Genomic DNA, 26,015 nt, shown 5'->3' with positions numbered 1-26,015 from the left:
CTACAAACGGACAGAATAATCCACTTTTGACTTTGACAGTGCTGGTGTGATCAAATGTCACTGATCCAACCATCTGGATACGTAGTACAGTACTCAGGGCTCGAAATTCTTTTTTGGAATTAGGTGCACTGGTGCACCCAGATTAAAAGATTGGGTGCACCAAAAAAATTTTTGGGTGCACCACTTACATTTAAGTAATAACCTAATAGCAAAACCTTGTTACAAGCTATCAAATTCTTAAACAAGTACCATGACAGACATTTTTGTTATCTTTCTAACATTAGTAAGAATATGATGTATACTAGTATACTTTGATATCTTTACACACATAAACCTACGAAAATATTTGGGTGCACCCTGTGCACCCACAGAAAATATTTGGGTGCACAGCTCCAATTTTGGGTGTACCTGGGTGCACATGCACCCAGTATTTCGAGCCCTGGTACTAGTACTACATTTCTATCATGGTGTTGTGCAGTATATAGCATGGATAAATGTGTGTCTTCCATGGATCTGTGCGTATTCATCATAGGAATTGCAAGTGCCTCAAATATTTTATAATTACCACAATACTGTTATAATGTAGAGCACGTAATGAACCAAGGAGGGAATAGGCAGCGCAAGTGGAAGACAGAAGAAAAATGTTCGTGGTGGTTTTGAGTTTGCAGTGTAGTGGCCACCGTGAAAACTGCAAACATAAAACCACTGCAAAAGTTTCTGCATTTACAGTAAGCTTCAACCTTGTCAGATGCACACAAAGGTTTGTGAGCAATCCAAAGAGTTGGACATGAAAGCTCAGGCTTCAAAAGAAAATCTAATAACCACTGTCTGCCTTGGGGACATCCAGACTTGTTTAAACAAATTATTTCTTGCTTCAGAAATGAATGTGCACATGACGGTAAAGCTAAGGGCACAACCCTCCGTATATGCAATCTGTTCGTACATATTTTTTGTAGGCCACGTTCGCCACGTATTTCTGAAAACGTTCAGGCTGTACAGGCAGGCGCGTTGCCCGTACTGGCACGTACGGGGGGCGAATCCGCAGCCCAATGCCAGACAAAGTTCTGCAGCGTGTCTGCGTGCTCCAAAATTCGTCGGATTCCCTACGAGTTCGTACGGAGGCGGTACTTACCACTTACGGATTCCAAAAGATTGCCCACGTTTTGGCACATAGACAGCACGTATTTGCATGTACGGCGGGTTGTCAACTTGTCAGCATGTGATATCTTTCCAGTTGTGAATTGACGTACTGTTCAAATCCTCAGTTTCTTTTGCAGTGATCCCAAACATTGCATGTACCTGCTGTTCATGACAAGGTCTGTGAACAATCTGACGAGTCTAACATGGAAGCTCAGACTTTGAAGGAAATTCTAATAACTTAACAGTCTACCATGGGGACATCCAGACTTGTTTAAAGAAACTATGTCTTGCTTCAGGAATAAATGGGCACATAATGGGTAGCATAATAATAACAGCGTTTTGAACTTGTCAGCAAGGGGATCCTGTGATATTTTTCAAGTCGTTCGTGGATGTGCTGATCAAATCCACAGTTTCTTTGCAGAGATCCTAAACATTGTATGAACTTGCTGTTTATGACAAGGGCTATGAACAATCTGAAGAGTATTGACATGAAAAGCTCAAAGCTTCAAAAGAAAATCCAAATTGATGAAAGCTCCTTGGAAAATCTAATAACTACCTTGCCTTGGGAATGTCCAGACTTGTTTAAACAAATATGTCTTGCTTCCGGAATAAATGGGCACATAACGGGTACCATAATAATAACAGCGTTCTCAACTTGTCAGCTAGCTGATCCTGTGATATCTTTCAGTCGTGCATTGAGGTGCTGTTTAAATCCTTAATTTCTTTTGCAGGGATCCTAAACATTACATGTATCTGTTGTTCATCATCAGCCAATGGTGTTTTTTGTTTTAATCCGTGTTTTACTAATTACTAGTAGATTTTTTTGTAGAATCACATAACAGTAACATTACTGCTTTAATTCATCAATTATAGGTAAATTCATAGCAAATATTAATTTGATACCAGTAGTTATTTCTTAAACGGGTTGTCCCTTCTTTTCCCAGTTCAAGTTGAAGAATAAAGTCTTAGCCACTCTAAGGTCAAAATTAATAAAGGTCAAGAATTGAAAGGCTAAATTAAGGGAAAAACAGCAAGCATTGCAGGAAGAAGATTCTAAGAAATTTGTATGAAGAGAAGAGACTTAAGAAAGTTTGAGGTAGACTTACTCATCTCCAACAAAGATGTTCTTGTATACTTCATTGTAATGCCTGGAAGGCACCACGTACTGTCCATGGCTGTATGCAAACAGAACATCCTTCATCTGGGAGACGGAGAACGTCTTAGGGATGCTGTCTTCATAGTCTTCCTCCATTCCTGTAAACACAAAGGAAAATGTAAGAAAGAAACCTTTTTTTTCAATTCAAGATGAAATTTTGTTTCTGTATGGGTGAAATACACTTAATAGACATGTTTAGAATCAAAAAAAAAAATCATTGATCAAATTTCGATTTTTAGTAGCACATTTTCAAAACAGTGCAGAAACGCTCAAAAGGGCCTAAATCATATGTTTTGGGCAAAATTATAGTGTCTAATACGTCGATGTAGGTTAGACATCCAGGTAATAAGATACGCCAAAAATAGTTACTCAAGCAACTGGATATGGTTTTGAAACGGTCAGACGTTTCGGATAGAATCCACTATCCTTCGTCAGTGACACTGAAGAGATCTGGAAGAAACAGGTCTTTTATACTCTAACTATATGAATGAAGACAATTTCAGATGTCCAATAGGAACTTGGGACATAGCACTACCCCCCCCCCCCCCCCAACAAAAAAATTTTTAGCTCCTGTAACTAAAACAACAGGAGCTAATTGACTCATTTGCATTAACTGTGTCTTAGCCTTGATATCCTTTGAAATCCAAATTGTCTTCAGCTTGACTTTGGCTTAGCTTTGTTTTCTTTGGAATCCAAATTGTCTTCAGTATGAATTGTCTTACAACCTTTCCTATTGGACATCTGAAATTGTCTTCATTCATAGTTAGAGTATAAAAGACCTGTTTCTTCCAGATCTCTTCAGTGTCACTGACGAAGGAAAGTGGATTCTATCCGAAACGTCTGACCGTTTCAAAACCATATCCAGTTGCTTGAGTAACTATTTTTGGCGTATAGTGTCTAATGCATTACCAATGGCATTTTTTCAAATGATGATAAATGATGAACATTCAATTTCAAATACTTGTATTTTCTTATTTTTCTATGAATCATATCTTTATTTGGTAGATGTTAGTCTTAAGAAGATGTAGACATACGACTTTGAAGCCAAGTGAATTGTTGAAATTAGTTTAGTGGTGTTAGATTATCAACTTCTGTCTCTTGCGCTTTAGAAACAGGATTGCCCATAAATATTACTTTGCCATAATTGCATGTTAATAATATGCAAATCTGAGGTTATTCTTAGAACTCAGAAGTGTTCACATCTGAGCAAAGTTAACCATATGTCAGACTAAGTATATTGTGTTAGTAGTAAGAGAAAAAAACACAAGGAAACTGTTGGAGTAAAAAGTTCTATAAGTTCATAAATTCTACATGGCTTCTGAAATAATCACTCAATGTGGTAGCAAATATAACTATAATATTGTGCCATATTTGAATACTTTATTGATTCAAGTGCAAACATAGATAGGGCTGCCCATAAAGATACGACTGCCAAAACTGCCAGTGGCTATTACACATGGCAATACAAAATACAGGGCTCGAAATTCGTTTTGGGGATTAGGTGCACTGGTGCACCCAACCTAAAAAATTGGGTGCACCAAACAATTTTTAGGTGCACCACGTGAAATAATTACTATCAAATTAGAGAATTAGGTACAAAAACCTACTTACAAACCTTACTGTTCCTCTTTTGAGCATTTAAAATTTCGATAAATCCAAATTGAACTTCAAATTTTTAAACAAGTAAGTTACTATGACAGACATTTTATTATATTTCTGACAGTTGGATGTCAAGAATATGGTGCATGATAGTATATATTAGGTAAACCTTTGAAAATATTTGGGTGCACTCTGTGCACCAACAGAAAAAAATTGGGTGCACAGATCAAATTTTGGGTGCACCTGGGTGCACATGCACCCAGTATTTCAAGCCCTGAAATAGATTACAGGAATTGCAGTACCAATCCATGAAGCTATCACTGCATCAGGCTAAAGATTATGCATGCTTTCTGTTGGAACATCTCTATCTCTAGCAATATAATGCATGCAAATTGGCATAACTCTTGAGGCATTGTAAGTGTGATCCATTCTAAGGCAAGGTGTTGTATAGAGATAAGGTAATGGCTTTCCAAGCATGACTGAATATATTCTGTAAAGTGTGAGTTAGAAGTCTAAGGGTGCTAAAAACAGTTGACCCAAGCAAGGACGTTTCTCTATACATGTACATCTACAGTAACGGTTACTGTATATGCCTATAAATTTGCATTGATTTAATTTGGCTGTAGGAAGAAAATGTAGTCTTTGGGATGATTTGTAGTTCATGGTCAAAACATTAGGGTATAGTCTAGTCACTGCGGTGAAGTTTGTGGTGAAATCTTTTTTTTTTTAATATTACACTGTCGCAAAAATAAAGTGATTATGGTACAAATGTATATCGTGAATAAAAACATGTCAGAGGAGTTACAATGTAGCCTATGTTGAAAAATAAATTATGACAGCCTTCAACATAAAATGATATAAAATATCGATTAAAGTCAAGAGCTCAACTGTGACACTGCAACCAGTTGAGCTACAGGGAAATCCAGATTTCTCTATCTTCAATTCCAAAAACTTTTCATCATTTAATAGCTTGCATTGCAGCACACATCAAAACCAGAGGCAGTGACAAGAGTTCAAATTTCAGTAATCTAACTGGAACCAGAAGCTCAACTGTGATGCTGCTACCAGTTGAGCTACAGGGACATCCAGCTTTTCTATCTTCAAATCCAAACACTTTTCATCATTAGCTTGCCACACACATCAAAATGAGAGGAAGTGACGAGAGTTCAAACTTCAGCTGGAATGTCTGCCTGCACTAATCAGCTACTAGTTACCAACTAGTTGGAACCAGAAGCTCAACTGCGAGCCTGTTATCAGTTGAGCTACAGGGACAGCTTTTCTATTTGCAAATCCGAAAACTTTTCATCATTCATTAGCTTGCAGCACACAACAGAACCAGAGGCAGTGACAAGAGTTCAAATTTCAGCTGGAATGTCTGCCTGCACTAATCAGCAACTAGTATGCCGGAGCTCATTCCAGACGACACATCTGGAAGTACATTTCCTGAGGGTGCTGTCCTCGACGCTGAAGTGTGGGAGGAATACGAAAACTGCACAAAGTGTGATTATACTGGAGAGAAACGGCATGCACGGGATGAAGTCATTGTGACAGTCCTGTGGCAAAGTGTTAACATTGAGAGGAAAGGAATATGTATCCGATGAGGAAAGGAATATGTATCCGAGGTACTTCCCCAGGATTTTAGCCATTCATGCGTTATGGCATCATCTGGACGCGCTTTTCTTAAAATATCAAGAAATAGGACGCACTAGATGCCACCCCCGTTAAACTCCAGCTCCGGCCCGCACGGTCCAGCTCTTGCCCGCACGGTCCAGCTCCGGCCCGCACTGATTCCAGCTCCGGCCCGCACGTCCCAGCTCCGGCCCACACGTTCCAGCTCCGGCCCGCACGGTCCAGCTCCGGCCCGCACAGTCCCCTTTTCACTAAAAAATTGGCCAAAAAAGTTTAAAAGTTGCCCATTTTAAGAAAATTCTGGGACGACATGCAAAACTTTTTAGCGCATTCGTTGGCTAACATGTTCGCCCATCCTCTGACCGAATATGACGGCCCAAGACCCGCTGGTTTTTGAGATTACCCCATACCTCCTGTCGCGATACCATAAGTCATGCACGCCTAGGCATAGAACGCCATGGCCAATGAATGTTTCCTTACGCACAGAAGGAAAGCACGATCTTTAATGAATACATATATAACATGGATAACATGACTGTCCATTTTCACAATTTTTGACCGTGGTTCATGACCCGGTTCCTCTTGCGACACCCATCACGATCATGCCCCTGACTGACTTCTATATGGCTTACAAAATGCCTATGATAGAGACTATAGCTAGCTACTTACTTGTACATGGTTGATAAATTGCCCATGATGACTATTTACTTGTATGTGGCTAACAAAATGCCCATGCTAACAACAATACATAACTATCAGGATGATGCGTATCACCTTATATCTATAGATGCTTACAAATTAACATGTCTGATATACATGTATACAATGGAAACAGTTGTTGTACTTTTATGGTGAGCATATTAGCAACAAATGAGATGTATTTGTCATGCCCAAAAGTTTGTGTTTCCTGAAGAAAGTTGTGCAACAGAAGGTTTTTAGTTTTGGTTATGCCAATTGCTGTTAGTGTAACAGTGGTGTTTAAGTACTGCCTATTGTCCTTGCCCAAACGAACTAGTGCTTTTGTGGCGACGGTGATAGCGTTCGTGATTTGTGATCTGCCGACCCCGGTGTGTTAGCAGGGACAAAATCATTTACATGTACATGTATTTTCGATGCACATTGCTACTGCAGTTGTAAACAAAATCATTAACGTTTTGACATTTTGAATCAGCACATGATGTGTTGCAATTGTTCAAATAGACAAATTACAGAAAAACAGCATGCAATTTTACAGAATAAAGAGGGTGACTGATATTACTCAAAACGCATTGAAAAGGAAGTGAGGTGAACAATGTCTTGTTTTCAAATGTCTTCTGTACTGGTGCTGGTCTTTGTATGACACAGTCGTGTGTGCGGACATGAACCGGGTCATGGACCACCGTTTGAAGTTGTGAAAATGGACAGTCATGTTATCCATGTTAGCTGTATTTATTAAAGATCGTGAGTTCCTTCTGTGCGTAAAGCGGAAACTTTCATTGGCCATGGCGTTCTATGCCTAGGCGTGCCTGACTTATGGTATCGCGACAGGAGGTATGGAGTAATCTCAAAAACCAGCGGGTCTTGGGCCGTCATATTCGGTCAGAGGATGGGCGAACATGTAAGCCAACGAATGCGCTAAAAAGTTTTGCATGTCGTCCCGGAATTTTCTTAAAATGGGCAACTTTTAAACTTTTTTGGCCAATTTTTTTAGTGGAAAAGGGACTGTGCGGGCCGGAGCTGGACCGTGCGGGCCGGAGCTGGAACGTGTGGGCCGGAGCTGGGACGTGCGGGCCGGAGCTGGAATCAGTGCGGGCCGGAGCTGGACCGTGCGGGCAAGAGCTGGACCGTGCGGGCCGGAGCTGGAGTTTAACGGGGGTGGATGCCCTTACACTGGGGAGCAGATAATCTGACAAGTATGAAATTCTGATTGACCACTAGCTCTATATAGGTCATTTGTCAGTCTTTTACTGTGATCTCTTTCACAGTAATTTTGCCCTCAGGATACCATAGAATGCACCACTTTAACCTAAAATTATCAAAAACTCTGGAAGGTGGATGCCCAAGAACCCCTACAATAGTAGCACTTACATGTATCTCACTTACCCAGACTCACCAAGAAATTTGGACTCCCTATGATAAAATCCTAGATAAAAGTCTGAACTTCCCACCAATCAGGTAAGAGTGAAGCAGGCCTTGTACATAATGTGGTCACACAGCATATCATCAAGTTTTCTTTCTTTAGTTTGGATTCAAAGTCTGTATCTGGTAGTACATTTCCTGAGGGTACTGTCCTCGGTACTGAAGTGTGGGAGGAATACGAAAGCTGTACACGACATGTGATCACTAAAGTATACTGGGTAGAAACAGCATGCAGTCATGTTGACAGCCAACCCTGTGGCAAAGTGTTAACATTGACACCAAATGAGGAAATGAATAATGTACATTGAAGAGAAAAGCAAGCCTTGTACAACGTAGCTACACTAAAACATGACGGCATAACAGACTGAGTTCTTGTTGTTTTTTTCTTTAAGAGCTTCAAAATTTAAGTAAGGATGATCTTAATGTCTACCTTCACAGTAAGGAAACATGTACATGTATGGGTTTTTGTTGTATCTCTTGAAGAATGGGCAATGTAGTGAACTTTTAGGCTAAAAATGTAATGGACTAGAACCAAAGTAACATAATTTTATGTATTGAGTACATGCATGGCATGAAGTCACGGTCACCGTCAACCCTGTGGCAAAGTGTTAACATTGAGACCTGATGAGAAAAGAAATATGTATTTGAGGTACTTCCTACAGAATGGGTAAGAGCAGGCCTTGTACATAGCAGCCACACTAAAACACTACAAAATAAGAGCCTTTTTTTTCAAATCCAGTCTCAAAGTCTGCATCTGGAAGTACATTTCCTGTGGGTACTGTCCTTGGTGCTGAAGTAGGGAAGAATATCAAGAATTTTCTGGGTTTTCTTTTGTATTTTTCGTGCATTTTGTGCACTGAACCTTCTTTGGAAAGGTAATACATGTAATCATTACCATACAGAAGTATTTTTAAAAACCTTGACTGAATATACAAAAGATAAGATGAATTGCTATACTCTACAGATTGTCCCAGATTTTATAGAATACTTTGTCTGTACATGTGTATGTCTGAGTTCGCATATTCCAGCAGTGCATAGAAACTCTTTCAAGTTCTTGACCTCCATTTCACAGTCTATTTGCAAGCAATACAACCCATACTAGCCTAAGTGCTGTTTCTTTCAAACAACACTTTCGCATAGAGAACACTATTAGGCTTTCACATGTGAGTGTTGAATTTATTGCAAGTACGTGTGCACGCACTTGACCAAGTAGACAGGTAAGATCTGGGGGTGGAAAAGTCAAGGCCATTGCCTTGGTCAAAGAGACTGAATTCCTGGAGGAATTTTGCTTGTCTCTCAGATCACAGTCAGGTCACAATTATATATGGTACATACATGTATGTTGACACTCATTTAACACTGCAACTGATTCATACTGTATTTTAGCAATAGACTGAATTCAGGGTTGGACAAGTTTTCTAAAATTCACTTGTCCTATCGGGCAAGCACATAAAAAATTTACTTGCCCGAACCAATTTTTCACTTGCCCAAAACTCAAAAGTCACTGTTACAACTAATACTAGTAAGGTATACGAATTTTACCTCCAGCAATGGAATTCTCTGTTGACCATTGCTTGATGTCATGACAGTAAAAAGTATATCAAAATTGCACTCAATCAATGGAAAAATCTTACTTGCCCGATCGGGCAAGTGGGGTAGGTCATGAACTTGCCCGAACAGCACTTTCACTTGCCCTGGACAATTGGCCTAGTGGACTTGTCCAACCCTGGTATTACCTTATTCTGACTGCCATGCATACTGCGAGTGATTCAATGAATTATTGTCATCGGTTATAATCACATTATATAAACATTATTGAAATACTATTCTTATCATTGGGTGGACCAACTACTCTTCTCTTCAAAGACTTAGGCTGAATTAAGCTACAATAGGCAGGGTTACATCACAAGAGTTTTTAATGCACTACCTCAGGTGACCTCAATACAACCGTTATTTTCCTACAATAATGTAGTTGCAGCCATAGAACTTTAGGCTTTGAACCACTCACACTGGGAAGGACCCCTATATTCTTTTCAATAAGTGTGGTGGGTTCTTAAAAACTCTCTCTGTGTGGTTCTCAGTTCTTAAACACGGGACTTCTATTTAACGTCCTATCCAAGGGACGGTCCTAGCCAAAGCTAGATACTCATTTTGACCTGAGCAAAGTGAGGAAAGTTGCCTCGCCAAAGGCCACAAGATCAACGGCATATCAAGGGATATGAACCCAAAACTCCTGGATTATGGGCCAAACCCCCTCCTACATACAACACACTACCCCAATACAGTGAAACTTGTCTAAGAAGACCACCCTGGGGACCAGTGCAAAGTGGTCGTTTTAGACACGTGGTCTTCTTATGCAAAGAAAGAAAAATTGACAAGATAGGACAGACACAATGATTTCAAAGTTAATAATGGTCTTTAAAATAGTTTAATTCCACGAAACTGTACATGTCCTTTAAATCATTGACAAGTGTGCATTCATGCAAGGTTAAGATACATATATATAATAGTATTGTTATACCAACTGAAGTAAAATTGAAACGTTTCCAAAATCAAAATTAAATAACTTCCCAATACAAATTCTATGAAGTAACACAGCATACTTGAATAAGCATTTCTATAATTGGTACAGCACATTTACTTATCAGATTAGTAACCATGGCTACCATCCCAAGGTCAAAGATCAACAAGGCAGATGAGTTACGACAAGGTCACTTGCTAAATACACAAGGTCAACAAGGTCATCTTTTATTGCAAGTTCAAAGAGATTCTAAGCTGGAACTGTTAAACAGTAACCAATACTACATAGAATGCCTAAAATAGAATTATATTTTAATTAGTATAGAAGGAAAACAATTAGTACATTGTATTTTGTATTTCGTAGGCAATTTTGTTGTCATTTGGATTTGTCTCAAATTTTTGATGTACAAATGTAGCCATAAGTGCTTACGTGCGATTGGTCAGGGTTAAACAAATAGATGTCCCAGATTAGCAGTGAAGGCCAATGGCAGTGTACATAACACATGAGGTATGGTCATGCCCTTGGACTTAAAGATCTCCCTCAGGACATGGTATCACTTTCAAGTCATTGATTTGTTTAGATTACCATATAAGGGCGCGGAATGGGTGTGTTGACGAAATGATTACATCATATGCATGCTTTTGTTTTATACGTGATGCCAGCACAATTTTGTATTTCAGTGCATAAAACAATTGTCAATAATAAATTTTTAAATGTCATAATCAATGTATGGCCTCCTTTGGTCGATATAAAAATAATGAAAATATGAATTGAATTGAAATGTCGTTCATCACAAAGTTATAAAATCATTACAAACATAACTTTTGAGACAAATTCTTGCCGCAGACCACTGTTATTTCATTATGGTATAATTATCTATAAACCAATCAAGGTAGAACTTCTTTTAGCTTAATCATTAGATTACACAAAATTTGTGTGTATGATGTATTAAACCCCCAGCTACATTGTATTTGTACAGTGACATGCTAAATATTGTTTCAACAGATGATGAAATTTGTCAATGAGAATGTGTTCCTTTGATATAGAGATTGAATTTGAATTCTTGACCTTTGTAAAGAACATCGACTCAAAGCAGCATCTCACATTGTCATAAGACAATACAGCATCCCTGTTGACTTTGTAGTGCTCAATCAGTACACTGCTTATACTGTAGGATTGCAGACCTGGGACCTACATTTTGTAAACAATAATGAATTACAGTTAAACTGTAGGTTTACACAAAATGAACTAACTTGTGCCAGAGAGGGAGTTACTCCCACAGTAAGTCCGTGTCCCCATTTTGCCATGTCTGAGGGATGTTGGTGTTAGGTTTGATGGACTATTGTTCAGAGTAAGTCCTTCACACCAATGAAGGGAGTAAGTCCATCTTCAGTCCTCCTTGAGTAAGTCTAATTTCAGACCATTGGACTTAAATATACTGTGGGTGAAAAGAGGACTTACATGGCAAGTCATTACAAGAATGCTAAACGTTTTATAACCGTTACAGTATAGTACATGTATCACCGTCTCTTTGGATATTGAATATCTAAAAAACTGAAGACAGAAAAAAAAGGCTCAAATTTGTCTGTGCTTCTACTAAATCATCGAACACCAGAAATTTTTATATTAATTTTTTAGAACAATCTCCAAAACCTAGCAACTAACCATTCGCCCTAATGTTATTTGAAATGACCCCCATTTAAGTTTACTTCATGGTACCTCCAGGCATTCTCCTTATTGTATTCCTGAAGTCCTATATGTATTGATCCCTAAACTGGTGCTCCGGGCACACCTGGTGATCAGTGGGGGCAAGAGGTCATTGATTGTTGAGCTTCTACTGGCCTCAAGTGCTTTAGGCCATCTATTTCTGCACAAGTCATGGTATTTACTATTGTGAATAGCTACTAATGATAGGTGTTTTAGAGCACTATTAGATTTTATTTGAAGATTTGTAATCATAAGAAGATTAAAGAGAATTTTACTATCATTGATACTTGAATTTAGTTCCATGATACGTATTTAATTGAGATCAAAAAGGAAGGATTTGCTCAACTGAAAATCAAAGAAACTAATAGACACACTTGTGATTACAACATGTACAATGTTATAAAAAACAGATTTACTAATTCATAAAAATATTCCCCTGATTTTAACCATAAATTTTGAAAGACAATTCCCTTAACTGTTGAATATCCAGAGTCTAATGTACAGTGTCGACTGTACTCATTGATTTATTGAACTTTCTGACATTTTGAAAATATCTGTACTGGTCAGAACAATACCACGCACAATGTAGTTTCCCCTTTCCAGATCGATACGAAATAAACCTTTAAAAAAATGATATGCTACAGATTGCATTATGATAACATTACTATACAATAATGCCAAATCTACATTGTATAAATCTTTAAATCAAGCCTCCTTCCAAGGAAATCAAGTCCTTGTGAACGTAAATCAATTTACAGTATTAATGTGCATATCATTACAGATGGAAAAGCTTTAAGACATTGCTTCCACTGTCCATGAGTTGAGTTTGAATATCCAGCCTAATTCTTATTTTCTTGTAGCTCTTCCACTGGCCAGGCCTCTAGCCCAATAAGCCCTCAGCAGCAAGAGACAACACAGGCCTTAAGAAGGCTAGACTTTAAGGATTTAGTATTAAGTAAAACTGTGGCCTGACCACATGGATACCGATTACATGAAGCTTATGCCAATCTTGGCCCAATTTCCTTGTCGAAAATCAATAAAGTCTATAGAACATTTTCTCTGAGGAGCAATCACTGATCTAGGTCACAGTGTACTAAAACAATTTTCAGGTACAGGTAGGGGTACAGGGCTCGAAATACTTTTTTCTGCATACCTGCACTGGTGCAGGTAACATTGAAAATTACCTGCAGCAGACAAATTTACCTGCACCACTCTGAATTTAGGAAGTATGGATCAGACTAAAATTGTTCAGGAACCATTGCTATTTTTTTCTTTTATACTTCATAGGTGGTAACAGTCAATGGATCTGATAACAATCCATATACATCATAGGGCATTTATGTATAAAACCCAGTACATGGTCCAGTGCAGGTTAGGTGCAGGTAGACACCAGAAATACCTGCACAGCTCCAATTTTACCTGCACTAACCTGCATATACAGGTGGTATTTCGAGCCCTGTAGGGGTAGGTACCAGTACAGACAATTCAGGTACAGGTACTGTGACCAGAGGATATCATTTTGTGAAAACTTGTGAATGGGCAATACTCAAATGATACAATTTTCTACAAAGGATTTTGATCTAGTTGGTGGACTATCCGACTCCCACAGGCATACTGTAAATGCAGAAATGTTCGCAGTGGAGTAATGTCCGCGGTTTTCGCGGTGACCACTGCAGTCTATGGTGTTACCGCGAACCTAAATCCACCGCGAAAAGTCCTTTTTCCCACTACCGCGAAATTAAATCTCCGCGAACTTAAATGCATTTACAGTATTGTCTTCATGTAAAGTCTGTACATTTGACTGTAGGAACTTAAAGCTGGTAGAAATGGTTATAAACTCTACAGTTACTCTACTTTGCTATTTTCTTGAATTGGTATTAAAGCGCCAAAATATGTATTACCCTGCCAATATATCTGGTCATATTCTACTGCTTTTTTCAGGTCTGGACCTGAACACATTTGGTCAACTATTTGTAAGTTATATATTGTGTAGCAAAGTTTCACTGTCTTTTTTGGGATAAACTGCCATCGTTGCTTGAGGATTTACATATTCTACTCAAATTCTAGTCTAAAAATAATACAATTTTCTTTATTCATAAATAGAATATTGTCAAATTACCATTTTGACATCATGATGGGATTTACCTATCTTTAAACAAGAATGATATTAGACTGAGCTTTGCCTTAGAATTCCTCTGTCAAGTTCATAACAAAGGCTGTTGTAGCCAACCCTCTTGGGGTCTGGATGCCAAACTTGAACATGATCAGAGAAAGCTTGAATAACATGGAGCGACAGATGAATAATAGCCTAGCTTGATCCACACTATGTATCTCTTCCAGTTGCCAACATTCGTTATCATAGGCAAAGTATGCTTACAAAACTCTAAATCTGTTGTGAATTCCTTTTCTCTCATGAGCATGCAGTTGTCATCTTTCATTATATTTTGCAACTAAGCACTTTTCTTGCTTCTTTAATAACTTACTGTAAATATTGATATTAATGCACTGGCTTTAAGTTCGCATTTTTTGTGATGACCAACTGAACTGATGTTTTAATTAACTGACTGTACAGTATGCACATGTGACTACATTAGGCCACAGCAAGTAAATTTTATGGATGACATCCTCTGCAGACTGCAAAAATAGTGCGATAGGGCGGGAAAAAAACATGATGGGTGAAAAAAAACAAGATGGCTACATTTTCGAAAATAGGCACCATAAAGTTATGATGACTGATGTAAAAAGAACTAAAGGGACAAAACATGGCATCAGAGCCAACAAGGCATTCATTCCTGTATTTAAGACATGTACTAGTACTGGTGTGGTAAAAGTGACACTAGTGTGGTAGACTGGCATCACCAACAACGTTGGTATCCACACTCATAGCTTCCATATTGGTGTCACTTTTACAAATATCCAATAAGTTTCATTTCTACAACTACAGTCCTGGGTACCTCACAAGTGTCACTTCTACAGGTACAATTATTAGGCTACAACACATTATATCATTTTGGTACTTTATCGCCATGCTGACCATCCCTGCAGAAGAAAAAAAAATCTTGTTTTTTTTTCTGAAATCAGGCAAAAATTAATGCGCACGCTGATGTCATCCATAAGATTTACTTGCTGTGGCCTTAGCGCTACCACAAAGTTAAAATGGCCGCAAAAACTAAATTTCTCCCTACTGCAAATTGAATCATTGCAAACTTTAAGTCTTTTACAGTGACATATCTTTCAACTTGACGTCTGAAGGCATTATTTCAATTTCTGATGTCTTTACAAAGTTCTGAGACCTCTAGAATGTATTTCTCACCTTAGTTGTCCCAAGAGCCTGTGTTTAATAATTCAATGATCGACATATGTATTATGAATTTTTAATGGCTTCTGTTATCATTTTGCACACCTGATATTTGCCCTTTTGCTTCTCTCTCTTATTGTTTGTATGAAAGCAACAATTGGAACAAATTGACAAAGGCAGTCCATAACATGCCTATTGTAATACAATATACTGTAAAAGGGGAAATGTTCGCTATGATTTTATGTTCAAGTTTTCCACATTGCGCTCTTGAATGCAAACTTTGAAACACAGCAAACATTAATCTGTTTTACAGTTAAAGCCTGCATAGCAAACTTAATACCAAGCAAACATTTCTTTTTCACAATATGGCAAAACAAAATCCCTGTGAAATTTCCTTTTTTAGTACTAAGTCTTAGAGCTTATTTTCTCATCAATTTTACACCTATTTGATGCACAGACTCAAAAGAAAATATGATCTCACTCCACTAAGCCCCAACACATAATCACAAAGACGGTCCTTCTAATACTAATAGATGCACTCAAGGATTATTAATCTTTTGTGTTCCCATCTTGGAAATGTGATGGTCTTGATGAATTTCATAAATCATGCGTCTTAGTTTTCCTCGTCCACTGTCTCAGTAGCACTCAAGATTTAATTCTTAACACTCATGGTCGAAAATTTAACGGGTCAGGAAGGTTTCAAATGACTGAACACACAGAGGATATCAAACAATATATAGATGATTTTAAATTTGTTCTTTCATTCTTCTTAGTTCTTTGACCTTGGCAATCACGGCATCATCACCTGTTTCCTGATAATTTTCTTTTCAACTTGCAGCATATATTTGGTAATTTTACAGCTGCTTTATGCGATTTATTGAATAAAACATTGAAAACTTAACAATGACAATGACTCGAATGTTAATCTGTGTAGGTAGAAGTCATTCTGGAAAAGTCAAAGGGATATATCGTAAATATTTGGCGCCAAACCAAATTCATGTCGAAAAATGACCAAAAACAGTGGCTTTATTTTTTACATTATGTCCCTTTAAACTCGGAAATTTTGGGTAAGTCCAATTTTAGTGTTGGAAATTACAGTTTAACTTTTCGAGAATAATTGAAAACTACTGATAAGTCTTGTTTTTTTACAACTGAGTAAACAAAAATTGATGACATCTATATAATCAAATCAACATGGCCTATGATGTGATATATGATGTTGTTGCCTGTGTCTCAGCTGGTTTCACCCACCAATACTGACCTACAGGACCCATACAACTTACACCGCTGGGATAGAGACAACATCATCAAATATTTACAGCTATGGTTATCAGGTAATAGGATGAAACTGATCACTCTATACAGATAAGAAGGGCTTAATCATAGAGAGCACCATAGCGTATAAGTCCTTTATACTGAGGCAAATGCTGCAGATTCAAAGCAAGAAGTTTCTTCTTTCACATGTAGAACATACATGTAGACACCCCAGCTTAGTAAATTCAGAGGTGTCACAAGAAAGTCACATTGAATCGGTGGGACAATTACTGTGGATTTTGATAAGGTGAAGATACTGGATTCTGAACAGGATAATACTTTCTCAGGAGAAAGAGGCCATTTACATCAGAGCCCATCAACCTTCCCTCAACCGAGACGGGGGCCGATACCGACTTCCAAGCATCTTTAGCCCATTGCTGTATCACACTTGTGATCTGCATATGTGACTTAGACTTATTTCAACTTGAAAAGGATCAGAGGAATGACCCAAAGCTTGTTGGTAAGCGTTTTATTTTGTGTACCTGTCAGATATAAAGTATAAAATTGTAACACAATAAGTTTCTTCTTTCCAAGAAATCATGTATATTTATAGTATTATTACATCAAATTTTGGTGTTTTTATTTACTAATCTTCTTAACTTCTAAATTGATATAGTAGGGAGCCCAAACTTATGCCACTTCTTCCTTGCATATCTGCAACCAAAAAATTAAGACTAATACTAGCATGAACAGTACAAAAGATACAAAAACTGGAAGTCCTGCTGCAGTACCAAAATCATGCACACCAGGAGGCCCAAAATTGACCTTGATCTTTGTTTTTCCCCCTACATACCAAATATCATCATTACAAACCATCCAGAGGTTCTAAAGTTATGCTGACCACAAATAACCAGCTGAGAAACAGAAACACAGATACACCAAAAGCAATACCTCCATTTTTCAAGGAGGTAATTAGAAAAAAGTCCAATTGAATGTACCAATAATCTTTGTACATGCATGTTCATTTTGTTTTGTATGACATTTTTCTTTTCCTTGTTTTACTGCAGAATGGCAAATGCTCACACAATGCTATTTAGTGACATGTAACATTTACATTAATTTAATTAGCCTGCCTGTTATTCCCTGGGAGCATCAAAATTAATACTAAATACTTGCCATGGTTTGTGACTGAATAGAATTTCCAAACATGATAGTGCGTGGGTACAATGAACTGTATAAGCCCTATAGCAGAATGAGTCAGCAAGACTGAATGCCGGACATGTAAGAAAGCCATTTGCACCCAGCTGTTGATCGATAGCACTTCTTCCGAATAAGGCAGACTTTCTTGAAGAAAGTACACTTCTTATGCTCTAGGATCAGCTTTCTTGGGTAAAATATCATCATATTGTAATAATATATCATAGAGAAGCTTATGATACAAGTAAGATGTGAAGAAATAAAAATATAGGTTGAGAGTTTGTTTTTGAAATTCTCACTTAGTGAAGCGGAATACAGTATATCTTAGGTTCCTAACCCAAGAGAAAAAAGATGGTACATTTAATAATACGTAAATGTAAAAAACAACAATAATTCAATATATGGTGCTGAAAAATTTATCAGATTTCTATACTCTTGACCTATAAAAGAATTGAGTTGTAATCAATTTTACCCCCAAATTCAATATATTATTACTGATACCACATTTTCACAAACTGACAGTCATTTCTACATGTAGTTTGGGTAATAGCTTGGCAGAATATTTTAAAACTTGATGTTCAATGATTTTTATAGCATACAAAATAGTCAGAAAGTTAGGCCATTAATTGTCAGCAATCAATGAAAAGAGAACAATACCAATAATACTGCAAATTTTTCATTAAAAAATAATAATAATATTACTAACTTTTGGCCCAACAGTGAAAAAAGGACAAAGGAGGAAAACAAATCAAATATTTAAGAACATTTTTAGCAGCTTTCCCATTTTTTCAAGGAGGTCCTGGTATGAATCTTAAAATCCCATCAAATATGTTGATAATAATTTTAGTCATTTTATAATAACTACAAAATTATGAAAGTCTAAAAAACAGGAAAACCAAATTCATTTCTCAAAGACCATAACATTTTCTGGAGGTTTCATATTTTCTCTAAAAAGGAGATCTTCACACAGAATCTTCAGTATAGTCCCCTTCAAGTACTGAATAAAGTCTTAGCACACACTCACCAAGGAAGCATCCAGTAGGAAGAAAGGGCTTCAAAACCTTAGTCGCAACCTGCCCCATGCTGTAGTAGTGTACTAGAGTAGACGCCTTGCAACAGTTCCCCTCTCCAAAACAAATCAAGCCAAACAAGTCGACAGTAGAATGAAGAAACCTCTCAATTTTGTGAGACTTAAGACCGTGACTTGCCCGAGTGTCAATCTCTAATAGCTCAGTACAAAACACTCTAATAGCTGTACGCTGAAGGCAACTGGTATAGTCAGTGATAAGGAAGGACTTGATGTACAGTGTATGTAGTGAGGGTGTAAACAGTGTGCCAAAATCCCTGTCTTGAAGCTGATTGGCTGTCGCCATAGCAACAAGAGGACATACCATCATGAAGCAAGAGGGATGTGACTAAGGGCTTGGTTGATAACATGATAGGGATCAGTCCATCTTGGAACATTAAATAGGGGTGGAGGACTATATTATGTTCTGATCTTGTCATCAGAATATAATCATATTTGGATATTCTGTACTAATTATTAATTAAGGCACTTTTTTTACACTTTTATTAATAACAATTTCTTTACAGACAATGTTAATGGCACTAACATAGCATTACACTGGAATAAAATACCCTCTTCACCCCTGGTAGCAAAATGAACAAGTCCATTCAGCTTTAGGGCCTGTCCAGTCCCTATATATAGAGCAATGCAGGAAATTTCCACCAAGAACAGGCTTGGAAACAACAGCCCGAAGCGAAGTTTTTATCAATCGGACATTGACGGCATTCCTGGAAGATAAATACAGAACAACTGTAAGGTCATATGTCAATGTTGCTTCCTGCTATGACCTTGGGATATTGCAGCTTCTGTGATGTCACTGTAGAGGATTTTAAACTTCAGTTTTTGTAGTGAAAGATTTTTTTTTTCTACTTTACACCACCTTTTCATGATAGTGTAACCATATTGTGTGACCAAAGAAAGACCTGAGTCAAAAAATGTTGGTGATAAAGAATTTTAAATCAACATGTTTTTTGTGAGTTTTGCTGTCTTTTAAACTATAATTTACATCATATTCCAACTATGAAATACAATTTTGAAATTGTAATAATAGCACAAAATAATATATCATGAGTTATTTTACATCTTATTATATAATGTACCATTAGTTACCATGCAGTTTTTATTTTTACGATCTTAAGTGACATAGTTTGCTAAGTTGGGACTGATATTTTCCAAGCTTAAAATTCCATCTTTACAAAATACATGCACATGTCCCAAGCTTGTAAAATGATCCGAAAGTATACGAGAAAAAATAGCCAGTAATCTGCTGAAATTGCGTCAAAGGGATTGCGTCAAAGGTCAATGTCGCGACCTTGTTGACAGGAACAGTCTGCGCTTGGAACATGTGCCTGTTTGAAGGCGCACTGAGGAATATTTTCATGGGAGAAAGGGATCATAGTAAAAGAGATCTCAAACGGATCTATTTCGAATGAAGTCAATGATCAGTTGAGATACTCTTCCACTGGTCGTGACAGAGAACAAACCTCATTAAATCCAGATACGTTTGCAGTGGTTTTACATGTATGTTTGTAGTTTTCACATTAGCCACTTCTCTGGTAAGTCAAAACCACCACACACATTTTTCTGTTACAGTATGGGACTACAGAATATAGCACAACAGTGAATTCAAAACCACCACAAACACTATATTTTCCTCCCATTATGAAAATAAATATTCACAAACTTTAGTGCACTGACATTAATTATGAAGAGGGGTAGTCAGAAAGTAATCCTCTCGAGTCATTTTTTGTAGGAAATCTAAAAATATACAGAGACAACAATAGGGCTTACTTTTATGGGGGCAATAAACTAATTTTACCATTTGGTAAAGTTCAGAACTATTTGTAAATATTTGTAAATGTAAAAGAATCACACAGAGGTTTCACAATTATTCTAAATAAAGATATTTTTGTACTGAGTTACTCTCAAAATGTTTCCAAAATATTCAAAGGAATTCAAATAGATGAGTATTTTCTTAGTCAATTTTTTTAAAAGAATTTAATTATTGTAGCAATATATTTTATTCAAAATAATTCAGACTTATTACAAATATCACCTAAAAACCCTCATGGCGACTTGGAATGGACTCTAGAAATTTGGCACACATGTAAACTTTAAGGTAAACATCTTCTTGAGACTGAAATACATGTGTATCTCAATTGTTGTTCAGATTTTTATGAGTGACTGAGTTTATTTCAAAGTAATATCTATAGGATCATTGTACCAGGGAAATACCACTAGCTCTTTGTACTATTTGTACATTGTACGAATGTCCTGTCGAAGGGTCTGCAATTTTTCCTGTAGCATGTCATACAAAATGTATATGCATGCCGAGTGAGCTACAATAGCCAGGCTTCGAACCTCCAACCTCTTGGTTCAGAGTCATGGTCACTAACCACTGGGCTACACTGTAACACACCCTACAAAGAACCTTGGAGCTCTTCACTGCAGGGTTTGTGGAATGTGACGCATTGCTGAACGTTCTGTCTGTCACGTTTCGCGATAGGATATCTCTCATTGGTAGATGGTCTTCAGTCAACGCTGAGGCGTGTCGCTGGTATCCGTGTCAAGCGCCATGCTGACAATCCGTCGTCAATTCCAAGCTTGTCAAATGTTGACAGGTCCTGCAATACACACTGACTTAGCAACTGTTTAATAGTGTCACCGAGGGGTGGGTACCGGTACAGAAAATTCAGGTCCAGGTCCGGTTCCATGTGAATGGACGATACTCAAAACAGTGGTCCATTTTGCTGCAAAGTTTGTTTCGTGGACTATTTGAATTGACTCCCACTGCACTGGCGTTCTAAAGTCCTGTAAGACTAGCTGCCTCTGTATGATAATGACTTTAAAACTTTGTAGAAATGAACTTCATGTATGCTTTGCTCGTTATTTTCTTAGCAAATTCGACAGGTATACAATATAAGTCCCAAAACGTGTGGATTCACGATCATATAAATTAATCTGTTTATTTTCTAATAGGTCCAACATCCGGTCCACCGAATTTTTTCAGGACCAGTTTTTCCAGACCAGTCTAGTAATAAGAAAAACCTGTTTTGTTTTTTTGACACCCCTAGTGTCACCTCATTAGTTTTATACATAATTCTCACTGGGATTTTTTTTACAGCGTAGGGGGCATCTTATGATTAGTTAGAGCGGCAAAGCCACATGGCAATTTAATGCACAGGGATGAGCATTGTAGGGGGGTCTTGAGACACCTGTAGCTAAAACAATCAGTACAAGAATGGGACTGTCAGTAGCTGAACAGTTACTCCCCAGGAGAAAGTCTGCTTGAAACGCAATGTTTGTATGGGCCCAAATTGCAGCATAGGGGATGCAAATCACAGTACTAGTGTAGGGGTCCAGTACACTCAAATACGCTGGCAAGAACCCTAGTATGTCTAAACACAATTGTTGTACTGGAACTACATGTAACACTGGTCATTTTATTCTTGCAAAGACACAAGCCATTTGGAAATTCAAGCAAAATTGCTGTTCTACCTTCAAGTGAGATATCAGGTTGTAGCTCTTGACATACTGAGTATGATGATATGAAAATTATTATTGTACAACGTTCACAACTTAAGATATCATTGATGAAATATGCAAGGAGACCGCAGTCTTTTTAGAGCATCCCGATATCTTCTTGGGCCGCCCGTTGGAGAGAAATTGGAACACCGACAGGGTAAACTTACTCGGGCCGTCGGTCTAAACTCCCAACCCTACGGACAAAAGCCTAAAAAATCATGAAACCCGTCGGTTTCTTTGTGTCCCGAGGGCCGAGAATTTGTCTCCTCACACCTCTCAGAGGGGTATAAGGGAGAGGTGTGAAAGGCGTGAATTGAACAATAATACAACCCTCGGTCATGAAACGAACCCGACAGGCTCATATCATAACTGACGGTTTTTCAGTTAGAATGGGTTTGAGTTGATAATAAGCAAAATTCAAACCCCTCAGACTGTTGCCAGAGTGAAACAGTCATCGCTAGTATTCTGAGAATGGTCACCACTTCTCTCATCCTGAAGCAGCCCAAATTTGTCCAATAGTCAAATGTTGCACTGTGACAACACCTAAATAAACATTCTTTATTGTAACCATAAAAATACTCTGATATGCACTGGTATCTTCCTCACAAACTGAACATAATCCAAACTTTTTTGGATGTGAATAGTTTGTCTCCTAAAATTATCAAGTACTTATCAGTAGTAATATAAGGTGTGAAGGGACTTTTGTTTTCTACAAGGATGCAAACAATGAACTGCTGGGAGCTACAATCATTATGATTATCTAAGCTTTGGGGTTTTTTTTTTACTTCTTTTCTGGAAGCAGTGGAAGACAAAGTGTCCCACTTTTTTTAATAATGTGAGTGGGTTATGTGATGTTAACAGGCCTAGGGTTATAGTTTTGTTTTCGTCTTTAAACGTTTGGAAATTTTATGGGTTTTGTAGGCCTCTTGGAATAACTCTAAAATTTGTTTCCTTGTCATTCAATAGAAAGGCAGTTTGACTTAGAAGTAAAATGTACCATGTATTTCGTCTTTCACTGGTTTTGAAATACAATAGTTACACTCACAGGTTCTTTCGCCCACAGGTAGCATTTCGTGCTGCCATTTCTCAATTTCAAGGGGGTGGGTGCTTAGATTCTGAGTTTACACCTTGCTGATCCTACCTCCTGTTTATCAAGTAACGTTATATAATTTTCCATTGAGTATCCACTATCCCTTCTTTAGTTTGTTGGAAAATCTTAACTTACCATTATCTTTAGACAGTGTATGAAAAAAATGTCTGGATATATACATCTTCCAGTCTTTTTCTTAACAATTGACATATAAGGTACATGTACCTGAGAGAGTGCTCCCAAATAATAGAAGTTTATTTGCAAGTTCATGCCTGAGGGCTAATTGCAAGTACATGGTATAAACATAGGATATATGTATATACAAGTGACAATGAACAGATAAACAATACTCTACTCTAATTAATACTAGTGTTGACTTCTTTTTTGGAAACAGGGAGACGAAAAGCCCTTTTCTACAGTTTCTGGGTTCTGTGATTTCAAGAGATTGAATAATCAACAACTACTGTCAATTATCCATTTAGTGTGAATGACCTTTGTTGTCTGCTGTGTTCCACTTTGCATACAAAAAGCACAACAGTTAGAAATCTTTCTGTGCAATCTTTTTGTGTATTCTAACAATTACCATGTTAAAAAGATGAAGGTTTGGCTCTTAGATTCAGGCTTTTGTTTCTATTTCAATCGTCAGGCTTTCCTTTTGTCTGCCTGAGCCAAACACCATACACTTTTAAGGGTTAAAAAGAATACTTGACAAGATAGAATTAGAAAGCCACATAGAACACATTAAAAAATAATTCAAAACAGGTTCAAGCTTAAACACATAACACTTAAAAAATTAATTCAAAAGTTTGAGCCTAAGCTATGTAAGGACTAAAGGAGAGTTATAAGCATCATCAGATGCTAATCTAAAAACGGTTTTGTTGGTTTTGGTAAGCCCGGGATTGATTTGTGAGTATAATTCTCCAACCCATGGCCAGGTTCTAGCTAATACTACCAGTAGCTTGTTCTAACCTGTCAGAGGTGGACCCCTAGTTCTGCCTCGGTATTAGATCAATAGAAAGAAAGTTTATTTGCAAGTTCATGCCTGTAGGCTAATTGCAAGTACATGGTATAAACAAGATAGGGAATACGCATATGAAACAACCAGAGGGGCGAGGTGTTGTCATGGTCAGTTTGGCAGCGCTTGAACCCCACTGTTACACATGTAACAATGAACTGTGATAAATATTAATTTCATTCAAAGAGACAACTCAAATACTATACATGTATCTAGATAGGTTGGGTAACTTCTTTTTTGGAGGCAAAGAAAGACAAAGAGTCCCGCTTTTTCTATAATTTGTGCTCAGAGCTGTTGGTGTGCACATGGTCAGTTTGGCAGCGCTTGAACCCCACTAATATTCAGATTTGCGAATAATTGTCATCATGTCAACACAAAAGCAGCTTGAATTTGTCTTACCAAGGAGGTTAAAGAATCACTCTTTCTTTAACCTCCTTGGTCTTACATCCGGGTACATGGGGTCATAGTTGGCAGCGTCATGTGTGAAAGTGGAAGTTTTTTACTTTCAATGTATGGCTTCCATGAACTTTACCCACAAAACTGTCTGGATTTCACCTTTGTGATGGTGAAACAAAATTGAATCATGATATAAGTATTAAACCGTTGTAGATTCTATTCTGACTGATGATCTGTTCTCAAATCTTGAACTTTTTCTTTAAATTGCACTTCATATTTCAATCCTGGATTACTGTTGAAATACTTGATATGCTTTTGTTTACACTATACTTCAAACTATAGCCTTTGGTTCAAGGGTGGGAACATTAGCTCCATTTATGAGATATTCACCATTTGAGAATTGAAGTTGAGACTCAAAGGATTACACTGCTGTCTGTGACTCCACGGGTGAGCCTTGCGTCATCCAAGTCTGGCTGCAAAAATGCCTGTTTGTACTACCAGAAAGTATGCAAATAGCTATGCCCACGAATAACAATTGGGAGCCAAGAGTCATAAAAGACAATGGTTCTTTTACCAGGTGTCATTGTTGGTCAGGCGTATTCAGTATTCAAATTCCTGTTGCACACTTGACAAAACACCTTGACAGAACTAGGAAAAAAACTGGGATACAAGAAAAAAAAAAGTAGTGTTTTCTCTGTGAAAAAACAAACAAACTAAATACCTGATGGATATTTTTCTGGCTCACACTGTCACAGTTTTATTCATCATCAGGTACCTTTTCATTAGCAAAAAAATAATTGTCAAAGCGCGCAAAGCCTGGATGCACAGCCTCAAATGTCTAACCAAGGAGGTTGAAAAAAGGAAACCTCCTTGGTCTAACTCGTTCATTAGTTTCACCTGATAGCCTTCTGAGAATATCCGATTCCTGTGGTAAACCCATTCTGTTATATGTTTGTGAAATTTGGGGTTCTGAGAAATTATGATACATCTCTGATCGAAATTACACACAACCAATTCTGCAAAAACATTTAGGCATTCATCCAAGTTGGAGTCTCTAGAAATAGTAGTAATTCAGCATGTAGGTCCGAATTAGGCAGATTTTCCACTAGACATAGATATTTCCGTTCGACTTGTAAAATATTGGCTAATAAAAAGGATGTAATGTTTCACACAAATCAATTTTACTAAGCATCCATTTACAAGTAAACGCACTCTTGGAACAGCACAACTCTCTTGTAAATGGCTGGAGAAGTTCATTGTTCGCCCATTCCTCATTAACTGGGAAAATTGGAGGTAGAAAATTG

The 26,015-nt window shown here is 37.6% G+C and overlaps 2 protein-coding genes across 2 annotated transcripts in view; one reads left to right on the top strand and one right to left on the bottom strand.

Annotated features, from left to right (window-relative positions):
- LOC118405710 (dual specificity protein phosphatase 3-like) overlaps positions 1–18,967 on the bottom strand; it is a 29,031-nt gene extending 10,064 nt beyond the window's left edge. Inside the window, exons 1-2 of the mRNA XM_035805341.1 lie at positions 18,644–18,967; positions 2,247–2,394 (exon numbers count right to left, since the gene is read on the bottom strand). Of these exons, the coding sequence (XP_035661234.1) occupies positions 2,247–2,394; positions 18,644–18,701 (206 nt within the window). The 5' untranslated portion in view covers positions 18,702–18,967. The remainder of the gene's footprint in view (positions 1–2,246; positions 2,395–18,643) is intronic.
- Positions 1–26,015, top strand: part of LOC118405713 (leucine-rich repeat-containing protein 72-like) — a 61,609-nt gene that overhangs the window by 16,314 nt on the left and 19,280 nt on the right. The window lies entirely within an intron of this gene.

Source organism: Branchiostoma floridae, chromosome 18 (genome assembly GCF_000003815.2).
Source record: "Branchiostoma floridae strain S238N-H82 chromosome 18, Bfl_VNyyK, whole genome shotgun sequence".
Lineage (NCBI taxonomy): Eukaryota > Metazoa > Chordata > Leptocardii > Amphioxiformes > Branchiostomatidae > Branchiostoma > Branchiostoma floridae.
This window is presented reverse-complemented; position numbering and strand designations above follow the sequence as displayed.